This window comes from Trachinotus anak, unplaced genomic scaffold (assembly GCF_046630095.1).
Source record: "Trachinotus anak isolate AG129_WGS33_773 ecotype Australia unplaced genomic scaffold, CSIRO_AGI_Tana_v1 ptg000025l, whole genome shotgun sequence".
Classification (NCBI taxonomy): domain Eukaryota; kingdom Metazoa; phylum Chordata; class Actinopteri; order Carangiformes; family Carangidae; genus Trachinotus; species Trachinotus anak.
This window is the reverse complement of record NW_027273876.1, coordinates 4,506,537-4,521,617: the sequence shown is the minus strand read 5'-3', so window position 1 is coordinate 4,521,617 and position 15,081 is coordinate 4,506,537. Positions and strand designations below refer to the sequence as shown.

At 43.9% G+C, this 15,081-nt stretch overlaps 1 protein-coding gene across 1 annotated transcript; it reads left to right on the top strand.

Moving 5' to 3' along the window:
- The first annotated feature begins 11 nt into the window (after positions 1 to 11).
- trim8b (tripartite motif containing 8b) lies at positions 12 to 10,843 on the top strand. The gene is made up of 5 exons (XM_071463061.1): positions 12 to 2,576; positions 7,815 to 7,910; positions 8,046 to 8,311; positions 8,437 to 8,552; positions 8,639 to 10,843. The coding sequence occupies exons 1-5, from the start codon at positions 1,971 to 1,973 to the stop codon at positions 9,337 to 9,339; spliced, it is 1,785 nt and encodes a 594-aa protein (XP_071319162.1). The 5' UTR covers positions 12 to 1,970; the 3' UTR covers positions 9,340 to 10,843.
- The last annotated feature ends 4,238 nt before the right edge of the window (positions 10,844 to 15,081 follow it).

Sequence of the window (15,081 nt, the reverse complement as noted above, 5' to 3'; positions counted from 1 at the left end):
CCGGATGTTCCTGTGTTGTCCCGGCCGTTGACCCTGCTGGGAGACCAGTCCGGCTCGCCTGCATTCCTCCTCTCTCCAGCGCCTGACCGACAGACACGGAGGAAGAAAGGAGGAGGAGGAACACAAATTATTATTCACAACCGTGTTGGATTTTTATGAACCACGGAGTCGACTCGCACCGGGACTCACGACCGGGATCGGGCCACGAAAAAAAAAAAACCACGTCAAGCCCGCCGCTCCGGACCCACAACAGCGCCTGAAAAAAGGGTGTTTTTCGTTAATAACGACGGGACTTTGCGTCGATGCTCCCGAAAAGCAGCTTCGGTGAAGCAGCTTCAGCCTTTTCCACGGCGGATATCTCCTCTCCTCTCCTCTCCTTTCTTTCTTTTTTTTTTTTTTTTTTAAATGAGGATTTACAAGATGGCTGATGACAGCTAGCCCCAACAAGGACAGAAAAGCGACGTCCCCTTTAAGATTAGCAGGGTGTATTTTTGTTTTTTTTTAATCAGTTAAATATACAAATATGGCTGCTTTTGAGAATAATGACTGTAGCCTTCATTAGCGACGACCGTCCTTGTGGGGAACCAGGGCCAGTCTAGTGTTTATCGGTACCTGAGCTGTGGTAGAAAATGGTGAGGTGACGTCTGAGGTAATTTACACGATTTAATCGAGATAAGGAAGTGGATAAATATGTTGTTGGCTAAAGGCTGAGGCGACTGAGGTAAAAAAATAAAAAATCAGAGTAGAAATCCTGAGATATTTGATAGATGTGTCGGAGGGGAAAGCAGGAGGCTCCAGCCAACATTCCTGCGGATCCTAAAACCCTTTGTTTTGTGCGCAGGAGCCGGACTCGACTATTAAAACGATTAACTATGCAGTAAACAGCCTCGGAAAACGATGGCCTGGGTATGATTTTTCAGTTTAATGAGATTATAAGGCCTTTTTGTTGTCGACAGAAGAACTGGTGGGAGAGAAAAGCCGAGGCCTTGTGTACAGATATGCGAGCTGTGCCTCAGAGCAGGCGGCGTTCATCCGACTGAAATGTCGCTGTTCTGTCAGGTCTGAGGGGCCGGAGGAGCCCGTGTGGTGGATCTGACCTGTGAGACAGCCTTTCCTGTCTCGGATGTGTTATTAAATTGCTGGTGGAGGCTCCCCGGATACTTATTTATGGTTCAGCGGACAAAAGCATTGCGCTGCGTTGTGATTATTCAGAGAATCAGGCGTCCTTGAGGTCCTGATAAAACAGATTCAGGTTTTTTTTTTTTTTTTTCTTTTAAACAAACAACAAAAAAAAAGCTGTGTGTGTGTGTGTGTGGATAGTAATCAGGGTGTGGACTGGAGCAGTCCTTTCTCATGCTTTTCATGCTTCGTTTGTTGGTCTGAATTGTCCACAGTCAAGTCATAATCCGAGGTTGAAGTGAAGCAAGCCCTGAAGGTAAGGGCCCGAGCAGGCAGCAGGGAAGGATCAGGTGTCTTTTCATGCAGAGATTGATTCACCTCATGGTCGTATTAATTGTGTAGATATTTAGTTCTCTGTGCCTTGTTTGCATTTCATGGTTTACCTGTAGCTCACAGGCATTTAGCTTCCTGTAGGCCTATAAACACACAGAGGCTTTAAAGGCAGGCCCTGTGAGTGTGTACGAGTTAGAGGAAATTAAAGCACCGTTTACTGTAATCTGTATAACGTCAGCCCCTGCTGTGTGTGTTGAAAACACCCAAGGTGTTGTCATCCTCGCCTGAAGCCTTCTCTGGTCAGTTTTCTGGAATTTGCCTTCATGCTGCAGCAATAAGCAATACTTGTCATCTGTCAGGGAGACTCGTGTAATTTGGTCACAAGGGTTGAAATATACGGTCTGATCTTTCAGGACGGCATCGGCTCTGTTTTTATCTTTTTTCTCAAGACTCACTTTGAGAGTGTCAGGTTTCCTGTGAGGCCTCGAGGTCTGGAAGAAGTGGAGAACAGTTAGTGTATGCCTGCCTGCACCATGATGGCCTCTGACATGGCTGAGACGTGGAGGAACTGTTTTGAGGAGGAGCTCATCTGCCCCATTTGCCTGCACGTGTTCTCAGATCCCATCCAGCTGCCCTGCAAGCACAACTTCTGCCGGGGCTGCATCAGCGAGGCCTGGGCCAAAGACTCCTCGCTGGCCCGCTGCCCTGAGTGCAATCATGCTTACACGCAGAAGCCCAGCCTGGAGAAGAACCACAAACTGTCCAATATAGTCGAGAAGTACAACGCCCTGAGTGTGGAGAAGGCGACCACGCCGGCGCTGCAGTGCATCCTGTGCCGCCGGGGCCCACCACTCCCCGCAGTGAAAGTCTGCCTGCGCTGCAATGCCCCTTGCTGCCAGTCCCACGTTCAGACACACCTGCAGCAGCCGTGCTCAGCCCTGGGGCACCTGTTGGTGGAGGCGGAGGCGGTGAAGGCCTGGACCTGCCCGCAGCACGACGAGTACAGGCTTTATCACTGTGAGGCCGAGCAGACGGCGGTGTGTCAGTACTGCTGCTTCGCCCGCTGCCACCCCAGCCACGGCCACGCCGTCACTGACGTGGAGCTGAGACGCAACGACATCCGAGTAAGAAGAATTAAGTATTGTGCACATGAATTACACAAACACATACTTGTTCATGTTTCTGCTCAGGGCCTCGTGGTCACACTCTCACCCTGTGGGAGAAACAGCCAGTGGATGTCAGAGATCTTCCAATAGAGCTGAAACAATAGTCGATTAATAAATTAGCTGATTTTCTTTAAGGAAAAATATCAAAAACTCTCTGGTTCCAGCTTCTCTGTAATATTAAACTGAATATTCTTGGGTTTTGCACCATTAGTCAAACAAAACAGGACATTTGGAAAAACATCATCCTGGGCTCCAGGAAACTGTGATGGAATTTTTTTCTGTTTACTGACATTTTAGAGACTAAACCATTAATCGATCAGTCAGAACATAACCGGCAGATTAATCAATAATAGAAATAATCATTACTCCCAGCCCTGTTTGCAAGAATTTGTGATCAATAAGGCACCAAAAAGAAGCTTTGTGTATTCACAACAGCATCACAAAAGCCGGTGAGGTCATTCTTCATCCACTTTGTAGTCGTCAAGCAAACATCACCAGAACAAAGGACATATTTTAATGTCATTCTTTGCCACATTAAAGACATGAAGTGGAGATTTTTTTTGGATACAAAGCTTCCAGGACCTTTTCTCAGTTGTTTATGTATTTGATAAATCACTTCACCCAATCAACAACACAATCCCCCATTTGAAGAAATAACTGAATTTCGAGTGTTTCTGGAGCCAGTGTTTAGAGTCTATCTGGTGCATTTTTCAGTTGTGATCCTCTCCAGCCTCCGTTCTCATCTGTTGGAATGACAAACAATGCAGTCGAGGGTGGAACAATGAGGGGCCCTCGGAGGGCCTTATCTCCCCAGCACAGGTGCATCCTAGCTCAGGGATCGCCAGTTGTGGAGGGAGGGGGGTGGGAGCGGAGTCGAGGGGAAGGGGGATTAAAGTGATTCGTCACTTGATTCTGCGGTCTACTTGGGCTTTTTTTTTTTTTTTTTTTTTTTTTTTTTTATTATTATTAACCTCTTCTCTTCCTGGGGGTTCGGTGCTCGCCGTCATCATCTCGAGCTCGAGTTTAGTCAGAGGGAGGACAGTGAGGGCTTCGCTGCTGACTGACTCATGCAGTTCACCCAACACCCTGTTTAGGTGTCAACCGTGTCATGGAAGGGTGCGTTTCCTGTTAGTAATGCTATGACTCAGCTTTATGTATAGTTAATCGGTCACCCGGGGCATAGGCAGGGCTGCCGGGTGGGACCTGGTCTGAATGTAAAAGCTGTTTTATCAAAATCCTTTACATCTACAGCTTTTACAACATTATCTATAATCAGGCTGCGCAATAAGTCGAGCCTGATTAATTCAGGATTTTTGACCCTGGTGCAGCTATCAGTAATAATCTGACGTGAACTCAGACATTATTCCCTTTTTTGGCATAAACACGAAAAATGAGGGTCCTTTGAATTCTCACAGAGAAGAGTGTGCGACCAACATGTTAAGTGGGACATTTTATGGTTGAAAAATAAACAGTGTTATGTCAACTAGAGCAGGGTCGATATATGAGCTGATATTAGCTCACAACAGATAAATGTCAGCCAATAAGTGACAAGAAAATGCAGCACAGACCTGCCACAGATATGTAACACCATTACATGGACAGGGAAACAGATGTAAGTCATTCTGTTTGATTTGTTTTTTTTCATCATGAATTGATCTGATGATTATGTCCTTGGTTAATTCTTCAGTTTATATAATGTCAGAAAGATGTGTAACTTCCCAACAACCCAGAACTACAAAGAAAAACACAAAGTCCTGACCTGTGAAGCTGGAATCAACAAATGTTGATATTTTTTATTTAAAGAATGACTAAAATGATTATCAAAATAGTTGAAAATACATTTTCAGTTGATTGACTTATTGATTTATCAGCTAATCGTCACAGCTCTAATCAGAAGTGGGTTTTTTTTGTTTTATTTACTTATGTTTTTAAAACATCTTTTGGTATCAGCCTTGAAAATGCTCTACATCACTGTTTCTAAATGATCTCAGTCACACTGTGTCTGTGGCGTTTCTTGATTCTAGTTTCTTGTTACATATCAACATAAAATATACAGATACTGATAAATAAGGCAGAAATATCAGCAGTGCTGATGTATCGGTCAGGCTGTGGTGATTACCATCTCTTATGGACTTTCAATGGAAATTGTTTCTTGATGAACAAAATTCAGTCGTCCAAATGAATGCTCCCGAGGAATTTGTTTGTTTTGTGAAAGTGAGTTTTCTCTGATATAACAGGAAGGGCTGCAACTCACAACTAACGTCATTATCGAAACGGCAAAGTGTGAAACACAGTTCATTGCATTTCACTTATTTCAAATCTTTGCTTTCATTCACCTCACACATATATAGTATGTAAATATAATGAGATAGTGCTTGTAACCACTTCCTGCTCTAAAGCAGGATTGGCAATTATTGGTCAACATTAGCTTATTGCAGATATATTGTGTATATGTAAGAATAAATTGCAGGTTTGAGGTTATTTAGAAACAGTGTTGCAATTACAGTTTGTCCATCAGTTTATTTTCAATAATAAAATGTATCTTGGTCACAATGTTAAAAAAAATATATAAGGGATCAGCCAATATATTGATAGTGATTTACCCATATATATTTGGCTTTAACATTCAACACCATCAATAAAAAAAACAAGAGTAAACCATATGAGTTTGTTGTTTAGCCGATCATTCACTAACGAAACTGATCAAAAGATAAGATGTGGCACGTTGTGGGTAGTGCACCACTTCTGCTGAACAGTTTCCTGGGGGAACAGTGAGTTTTCATAACAGAAAAATAACCTTAGTACACAGTGACACTGATTTTAGTCACATCAACATTAATCCTTCAGCTTGTTTCAGTCCTCGTGCTACTGATGACTGCTCATGCATCCTCCATGTTGGATGTGATAGAGGAATGTGGAGTGGACCCCACCTCCTCACACACACACACACACACACACACACACACACCATCCTGCAGCCATTGCCCTGCTCTTCACTTCTGAGCCCCCCCACCCCCAACCAAATTCACCTCACCCCATCCACCAGCCACCCCAGGCGATGGCCGACCTTCCCTCTGGCCCTCTGCTCCTGCTCTGGTGGCTCTGATGGAAAAGACACTGTAGTGAAATGACAGCTAAAGAGCACCCTCCCTTCTTTATACCCCCGTCTCCCTCCCTCACTCCCCAAAGGTATCCCATACATTCAGCCCCCCCCAACCTCCTCCCTCTGGGAAGCTTCAGTTCCTTCGACCCTGTTTTTCCCCTGGCTTCTGCTCGGAGCCTAACTCAATCAATCAGCACAACCAGGTCACAGTCCTGGATCTAACCATGCCAACTGTGTGTGTGTGTGTGTGTGTGTGTGTGTGTGTGTGTGTGTGTGTGTGTGTGTGTGTGTGTGTGTGTGTGTGTGTGTGTGTGAGAGAGAGAGAGAGAGAGGGAGATATCTAGGGCAGTGGTTCCCGACCATGTGCCTCTGCTGAGGCCCAGGAGCTCGCAGGTTTTCATTCCTATCAGGCTCCACAGCAGCTGATCACACTGGGAACTAATGATAAAATCAGCTGCTGTTTAGTTGGAATGACTGGATTCTGATAATGATGATGATGATGATGATGATGATGATGATGGTGGTGGTATGTGAACAGACCTCCAGCCTGTGAAAAACAACTGATTATTGACTTGTGGGATTAGTGGCAGATCCAGTTTTTTAAGCCACACCAGCAGCTGTTGGTTTGCTCAGTTCACTGTGTCCAAACTGAAATGTCTCAACTATTAAATGAGTCAAATTGAATGCGTGAAATAAAGGCATGAAAATTTGTGCAGATATTCATGATCCCCAGAGGATGGACCCTAATAACTTTGGTTATCCCCTGACCTTTCCTTTAGCACTATGACATCATATTTTTTACCATGAAATCTTGTTATATTCATGTTAAACTCATTAACATTTCATTAACTTGGGCATCCCTTTGTTTTTTATCTAGTTCCATCATCAAATAAAAAAATTTAATTTGCCCTTTATTCAGAGGGGCAGTAATCATTACCGATTGATTAATTAATGGAGCATTTTCTGGTTTCAGCTTCTGAAATGTGAAGATTGTTGTTTGATCAAAACAAGCATTTCTTTCTCTGGGAAATAAACGTCCTTTTTCCTACTAAAAACTAAAGACTAAAGAGAAAGTCATTGGCAGATTTACTGATGATAAATTAATCGTTAGTTGCAGCCCTACTTTAGTTTACGACTAACTACCTGCACAGGTACTAACGTTGCCGTCAGCCTGAACTTTACTCTGGAGCAAATTTTTTGTGCTAATTAGCGAATGTTAGCATGCTAACACACTACACTGCAAAATGGTGAACATGGAAAACATGTCACCTGCTTGGTGTCAGCATGTTAGCATTGTCACTGTGTGTGTGTATTAGCATGCTAACGTTAGCATTTAGCTCAAGTGCAGGCTCACAAAGCTGCTAGCATGTGTGTAGACTCTTAGTCTGGTTTATTAAAAACTGGGTCATTATTTTTACTCTGTACCATCTAATGAGTGTGTTTCTTTATCATTAAATGTTGAGTTAGCATTGTTCATATTGCACATTAAATATTAATAACATGAAGGATTAGCAAATCTGTGTCAATGACATTCATACTCAGCATAGCAGCAACATAAACGATCGTTTTGGGTTTTTTTAATTAATTTTGCAGCCGGATGAGCATCTCCGTTTAGTCTGAACCGTGTTTGCTAATGTTCACAGGCCATCATCATCCCAAAATAACAAGTGCTGTTGCCACAACATTGCCGTAGCATAGAGGAGCCTCGACTCCGTGAGTGCATGTGCATCTTTTAGAGATGAAGTGTAGGACAGAGGAGAGGAGGCGCACTGAGGGGGGAGCAGAGCTGCTGGAGCTTTTTCTGCCTCTGTATGCCCATTTATCTATCTCTGCTCACTGCCCCAGCCCCCCACAACCCCCACATTAGTCCTCACTCACTAAAAACACAAAATAGCTGTTGGTTGCTATGACAGCACCCCCCTCTCTCCTCCCCCACAGGGATTGTGTGTTGGATGGAGACTAAATTAGCCAGCTCCCGGATCCTAAATACCTCAGGCATGGGGAGGGGATGCTAGTGGCTAACAGAGGTCACAACTTCACAAAGCTCAAGAGTTTCTGTCTTTCTTTTTCTGTGTCTGTTTCTCACCTCACAGCAAAGCCTGTTAAGACAGCAGGAGCGCGTGGAGGAGCGAGTGCAGGAGATCGAAGAGCAGCTTTGCAAACTCGACTCTGACAAGTGTGTGGTGGAGGTACGTTTTTGCACCGTGCTCCGTGGGCGTAAACACAGCGACACACGTTTTCCGAGATTCTACGCGGTGTTACATAACACAAGATCAATTTTGAGCGGATTGGTGTTTTGTGTGTCCGTGGTTGTTCCCTTGCAGGACAGGGTGTGTGAGCTGAAGGAGGAGGTGCGTCTGCAGTACCAGCGGATGCACCAGCTCCTGGAGGAGGATCTCGGTCGGACACTGGAGGCTCTGGACCGGGCTCAGGCTCGGTTCTGCCAGGAGAACGCTGCCCAGGTTTTGGCTCTGGGAGAGCAGCGCCACGAGGCTCAGAAGCTGCTGAGCTCCATCCACACGGCCTTCAGTAAGGCAGAGGAACTGAGCTTCATGAAAAACACCAAACCTGTTAAAATCCTCACAGACAGGTCAGAGAAAAGTTGTTGTCACTGGATTTTTAAAGTGTTTCACTCTGTGGTTCTGTGATGTGCTGCGATGTTTCCAGGCAGACATCTTATCTTGAATTTTGCTTGTCTCTTGGCACTTTCTGCAGGTCTCAGGCATGTGTGGGCAGCAGTCTCCCTCCTTACAAAGTTGGGAATCTAAACTCTAAACTATTCCTCTCTGAAATCTCAAAAAGAGAGAAGAGCTTGAAGAGAACGCTGGAAGGTAGGACCTCGGACACACAGGAGGGCATTAATGTGCTTTTTTTTTTTTTTATTACCACTTAACGCCTCTTATTTTGTCTTTCTCAGCTCCCCTCACCCCTCCCTCGACGTTCCTGCAGTCCGTTCCTGCGTATCCCAGCGGTCAGAGCTCTGGCTCTGGAGGAGAAAAACGGAAACATTCCACCGCTTTTCCAGAGGGAAACGGGAGTGTCGGAAAAACCACCGCTCCGGGTTTCAAGGACTCCTCCTCCTCTTCCTCATCTTCTTCCTCGTCTTTAGCGAAGCAGCCCTACCTGGGCTCCGGCTCTGCCTCTGGAGAAGGCCAGTCCACCAATCAGCAGCCACTCGGCCCCTGTGGCCCACCTCACATCAGCGAGAGTGGTGGGACAGGAAGCGGAAGTGGCTCGCTGACTAACCATCACTCGGGCTCCGTGTTCGGCTCCTCGCACTTTGCTCCCGGAGGCAGCAGCTCCTCGCACTCCTCCCAGCAGGCCGTGCTGCCACAGTATGGAGGCCGGAAGATCCTGGTGTGTACGATGGATAACTGCTACTGCTCCGGAGTGCCCTCGGTGTCGGGCCACCGCAGCCATCCTCCGTACCCACGTTCGGGCTCCTTCCCCTGGGTCAGCGCCCAAGACTACCCCCCTCCCCCCGGCCTGGCCTCTGGAGGTCCGTCCATGCAGGGCTTGGCAGTGAGGGACTGGATAGACGCCTCACAGACACACAGACATGCAGATTTCTACGGGCTGTATGGGCAGCCCTCTACAAAGCACTACGTCACCAGCTAACAGAGTAGACACATACACAAACACACACACACACACACACACACACACACACACACACTTGGATATAGAGACAGGCACCAAAATAGCACACCTTTACTGACTTATCAACTGGAAAAAAACACAATGCAGTTATACTATACACACATTAAAATAAGTGTTTATATCCAAACACAGACCTAGAGCATGTACACACACATTCGGGGGCAGGGTTGATCTCTTTGTGTTTTTATTTTCTTCCTCTCTTTATTTTCAGTCAGTGTTTCATGTAGTGTATTATACGTAAAATGCATAAACAGCCAACCGCTCACTCTGGCACAACTCAGCTCAGCATTTTACACTCAAGTAAGAAACGAGAGAGGCGTAAAGGGGCGAGAATGAGGCGCGTCTTTTTATTTATAGAGCGGGAGATGGATTGAGAGAAAATGAACTTTTAATAGAAAATCGTCTCATGCCTTCGTGGCGTCTCACTGAGGCTGAACGGAAAACAGATAATACCGTGCAGTGTTGAGCTTTCCAGTTTAGCACCTCATGTTTCTCTGATATAATCACCCCTCCAGTTGTACTGAGGTCAGTTGCCTTATGTTGTTAGCGTCATATTTTTTCTCTGCCCAGGTGACTTAGTTTAATAGATCCTTTAAAGAGGGGCCGCGGCCCCTTCGTGTCTCTTGATTTTTATCATCATGGCATTTCTTCCTTTCTTTGCTGAGTTCAGGGATGGATCGTACGGCTTGAACACAAAACGCTCTTCCATGGAACACCCACAATGCACTTGTGGACGCCTTGTTATGCCTGGACTACAGATGCTGACCCGCAGAGGGACACTAGAGCTGCGTCTGAAGGGCTGGTTGACCCAGGCCCTCCGAGTTTTCTGGGAATTCGGCCCTTATTCCTAGCACTCCCTTCCTGCTGCCAGGCTTCCCACAGGACAGAAAAGCTTCTGACAAAGACTGTTTCCATTTAGTAATTACTATGACTTTGTGTTATTTGGTACAACCGTAGGTTTCGCGCTTGTCTAGAGAGACTCTGATTATAGAGAAAAAGACAAGACTGGACAGACCAAACCAATCAAGCATCTGGGGGATCTGATGATGCTGTAATTGTACTTCCTGCAGGGCAAAGATGTCACTTCCTCTCAATAAGCACACGAGCTCTTGGCTTCCTGTTTGCAGCTGAAAGCATGCAAGGAAGAGTTTTTTTTTTTTTAAAGCACTCAAAAAGAAGAACAATGGTGGAAAAAAAAAACTGTATGCAGTTTTAAAACGAGTGTATGAAAGAAAAGAAGGGTGGGAGGAATTTTTTTCATGAACTTTTTCTAAAAGAGACTGGACTGCGAGATGTAAGCAATGGTTCATCATCCTAAAAACGAGCTGTTACAACAGTCAACATAAAGAAGAAAAAAAAAACGACATGAAAAGTATCTTTTTTTGTAAATATTTTGTGAAATGGAAAAATTACAGACGTGATTTGGAGAAGGGTTCCAAATAAACAAACAAATTTAAACCCGTCTCTGCTGTCAACTCTGTATGTGCAACTCCTGTTTTCTCATGTTCGTGCAAAGGATGAGGGTGGTGATGGTCCATGTTTTTGTTATTCACCCATGAAAAGACCAAAACCAACAATACATGAGTACATCAGTACTTTCCCACTTCCCTTCCCTGTCTGTGGCTCTCAGCCCTAAACCCATTGGTTCCTACTGAAGATGTAGATGATCAAAAACTGGTCACAAATATGTTTTAAAAAGTGGCTGGGAACTGTAGTTTTTAGTATAATAATGCACTATTTTCAGATGTGGATTAATACGTATTTGGGGTTATTGCGTATTCAAGCCTGCGTTTCCTGGTTTCTGTGCGATCTCCAGCCCGCTCTGATAGATTCGCAGGTCACGTGCTCACTCAGCCAATAGAAACACTGCCGCACTGGGGAGTGGAGACGTTATTACTCTGCTGTGCTTTGTCCTTATTTTTAGTTCATTATCACATTTTCACACTAAAAACTGCAACATGGCGCTCTCACATTTACAGCTTGTGGTTGCTGTGATTAATATTGATGTATGGCCTGTATCCCAAAAAGTGGTACCAGGTCCTTTTTCATATTATCATCAGAGTTATTGTAATTACAAGTTTCCCACAAGTAAATAGCAGTCATGTCAAAATCAAACGCATCATTTTAAGTGGGAAACTTACTTTTCAAAAGCTCTGTTAAACAGCCTGCGTGGAAACCAAACAAACACGGATACTTCACGCCAAACAAAGTCCATTTGTCTGTCTGATTTAAATAAGCTTAATGAAATTGTCAGTGCAGTTTTGCTGATTAACAGTGGAGAGCTGTGGCACGGACAATACTTGTTAGCTGGATCAATTAATTGTTGGTTTTGGTCTTTTCATGGGATTTATTTACAATAACAAAACTCGCCGAACTTATCCTCTTGATATTTCCCACACTTGCACAAACACAGCATTTGTTTTCTGTTCCATACATTCATCTGCTTACTCTTCATATGACTTCAAAAAGAAAGAAAAAAAACCCAACATCCTCCCACAATCTCTGCCGTTCCTTCTTAAACATGAAAACTATCTGTCAGGCTGCCTCTTTCTCAGCTTGACATTTCGTCCAGTGGCGTCTTTATTCATCTTAAAAGACACATTAATCGACGGAAAAACCCATTTAAACAAACTTTTAAATATCTGTGTCCACCCAGTGCAAACAGGGCTCATGAGTATGTGTGGGTGGAGGCCTGCAGAGAGAAAACAGGATGGAGAGAACAAATCTTGAGATGAGTAGTCAGTGTGTGAGAGTGTGTGTGTGTGTGTGTGTGTTCCCCTCAGCCTGATTAAGCTGTTGCATTACTGCTTTCCCCTACCCAGCACTTTGAGCCTCAATCCCATCCAGACTGCAGGGATGATCCAGTTGAGTGAGTCAACAGGGAAAGGGAAATAAAAACCGCTCAGGTTTTTGTGCAGCTTTTTCTTTACAGGAAGACCATGTGATGTGCCCAAAAGCTCCAGAGCAGCTACTCAAAGGAAAAGTTGAACATTTAGAAGCTCCAACACAACTACAACATGTTCTCAAAGTCGAGAATTAACTTTCAGTCTCAAGTTTTTTCATGGTTCTGTGTGATACAGTCATTTTCACACGTGTGAGTTAGAGTTTCTGAACACCAGTTCTTTCCCTCTAACAACATCCAGTGGTTAATGTACACGTAAAAACAAACATTTTAATCATAGTGACTCCTCTCGCTCCACCCTCATCTTCCTCCCACCTCCTTCCCCTCTCGAGCTGGTGGAGGCAGAGGTCTGATGTGCTGCCTTTTTTCTCACGTCAGCAAACCTCAGCAGAGACACAGGCAGCCAAGAACTGTGGGGTCGGAGGTGCAGCATAAATTACAGCACTGCTTTTCTGTCTTTGACACACACACACACTAACAAACACTCCCCCTCTCTCTCTCCTGACACACATTTTCTCACATTTGCACACACAGCTGCTGAACAGCTGTCTGATCCATGAGAAGAGAGAAAGAGGCAGTAATCTGGTCGCCTACGTCTCCCGATATGTATCTGACACACAAACACACACGGTCTGGCTCCTTTAAATTATGCCCCCAATGCACACACACACACACACACACACACACACACACACAGAGTAGGGAAAAGCTTTTACTTACTGATAAAACAACCACAGAACTTTTTGTTCTCTCATTTTGAGGTTTCAACAAACATATGTAGATAAAACGTACCAGAAAACAAGATGGACTCTTTGACCCTGCACTCTATACGCTCCTCACAGCCCTAATCCATTATAGGAATCGTGTGGCATTATGGGAAAAAAAGTCTTATTTGCTTTGTGACAGAGATGGATGAGAAAATCGATGCCTCTCTCGTGTCCGCAGTGGCGTAGCACAAAAATCTGGGCCCCTTCCCCTTTTAATACACCATAATAAAAACATAAATTAAAACCTGTACAAATACTTTAACCAACAATTAAGTGACACTGTCTTAGACACAAAAAATGGCCTTTAAAACTAGCCAACAGTTTTGTATTTCAAATAATGTAAGAAATATTACATTAAAAATACAAAAAATGTCATTGAAAACTAACTCTAAATAAAGTTTTTGACGTCCTCCCCATGTTGGGGACTCTGAATGTCTGTAAGTTAAATATAAGGCTACAACCAGCAGCTGGCTAGCTTAGCTTAGCATAGAGACTGGAAGCAAGGGGGAACAGTTAGCTTGTCTCTGCCTGTCTTCTAGCACCTAAAGCTCTTTGATTAACACAGTAGAGCGTGTTAATTTGCATTAAAACTAAGTTTTCATACATTGTTTTTTGTATGGATTAAATAAATAAGATGTAATCTCTTGATTAATGAGCTTCAGCAGCTAACGTTACTGTTTGACAGGCTCGTTTACCTTTGTTTCCTTATTAGCTTAAAACTTGAGACTGAAAGTTAGTTCTCGTCATCGGAAACAGCAAATAAAACAATCTCCCCACTGTCTCCATCAAATGGTCAGTTCAACATGTTTATTTACTTTCTTGCGGAAAGTTAGATGAAAATATTGATACCATATCTGTCTATATGCTAAACCTTGAAATTACAGCTAGCAGCCCGTTAGCTTAGCTTAGAACAAAGATTGGGGAAGCAGCTAGCCTGGCTCTGTCTGTATGTAAAGAAATAACATAAAATAGAATAAAAAATATTTCTATGTTCACTTGTTAACAAAAAACAGTTTAAAGATGACACATGGTTCTGTGGGTGTTGTGGTTTAAAGGTGCTACACAGCGCTAGGCTAGCTGTTTCCCCGTGTCCTGTCTTTATGCTAAGCTAACTGTCATGAGAGTGGTATTGCCTTTATGTTTCTAAATGTGACTCTCAGGGTGTCTCATACTTTCCGAGGCGCTTTGTCAAAATTAACGGGGAGTTCAGAGCCGCAAATGAGGAACAATGCAAGTACATTCTGTCTCTGAGGAGAGGAAGATTGGACAATAAGAAGCTTTGTGAGAAAAGAAGAAGAGGCCGTTTGCAAGTCTCTGAGGGCTTCTAAATCAGTCACATACGATGTTACGCAAAGTAAAACACAGCACATCACTGTTCCTACAGCAGGAACACACTGTTTGACATGTGACACCTTCAGATGTCCTCTTATTCATGATTTGAAAGTGATCTGGAGTTCAGAATAAGCCGGTAAAGATGATTTTTATGATGCTTCTTGAAGCTTTAAAATGATTTTTCAGCTGTAACACAAACAAATACTAACACATCCAGATAATAATCTGGATCTGACTGAGCCTGGGAAGAACCCATCACATTTAGGGGCAGATCCAGATCATTTACAACGAATCTGATTTTTATTTTCCTTTGAGGTCTGGTGAACGTTGTTTGACATCAGCCTTTACGTGTGTCTGCACTCTCGGTGTGATCTTTAAATTTGTACTGTAACTAAATGAATCACTACCAGGCCGTTTTCAAAGAAACCGATCCTCTGAATCAGCTTCCTCTGATCCACCGAGACTGTGTTCAGCTTCATAGTGTCTGTCACAGTCTCCAACAACATCACAGCGGTGCGTGTTATTTTAGTTTTCTGTACATTGTGAACACAAGTGACTGCAGAGGGATGATAATCACATGTGTTTCTGATGTATCTTAGATACAAAATACTGGTCATCAAGTTGTCCAACTAGCATTGCTGGAAGAAGTACTCAGACCTTTACTTCATGTGAAAGTATCAATACTACAGTAAGAAAATA

What these genes read in the sequence shown, in the direction of transcription:
- trim8b (XM_071463061.1), top strand. Translation starts at nt 1,971, where the DNA reads ATGCCTGCCTGCACCATGATGGCCTCTGACATGGCTGAGACGTGGAGG. An exon ending in TGAGACGCAACGACATCCGA is followed by an intron (nt 2,577 to 7,814) that starts GTAAGAAGAATT and finishes CTCACCTCACAG; the next exon opens with CAAAGCCTGTTAAGACAGCA. An exon ending in CTGACAAGTGTGTGGTGGAG is followed by an intron (nt 7,911 to 8,045) that starts GTACGTTTTTGC and finishes GTTCCCTTGCAG; the next exon opens with GACAGGGTGTGTGAGCTGAA.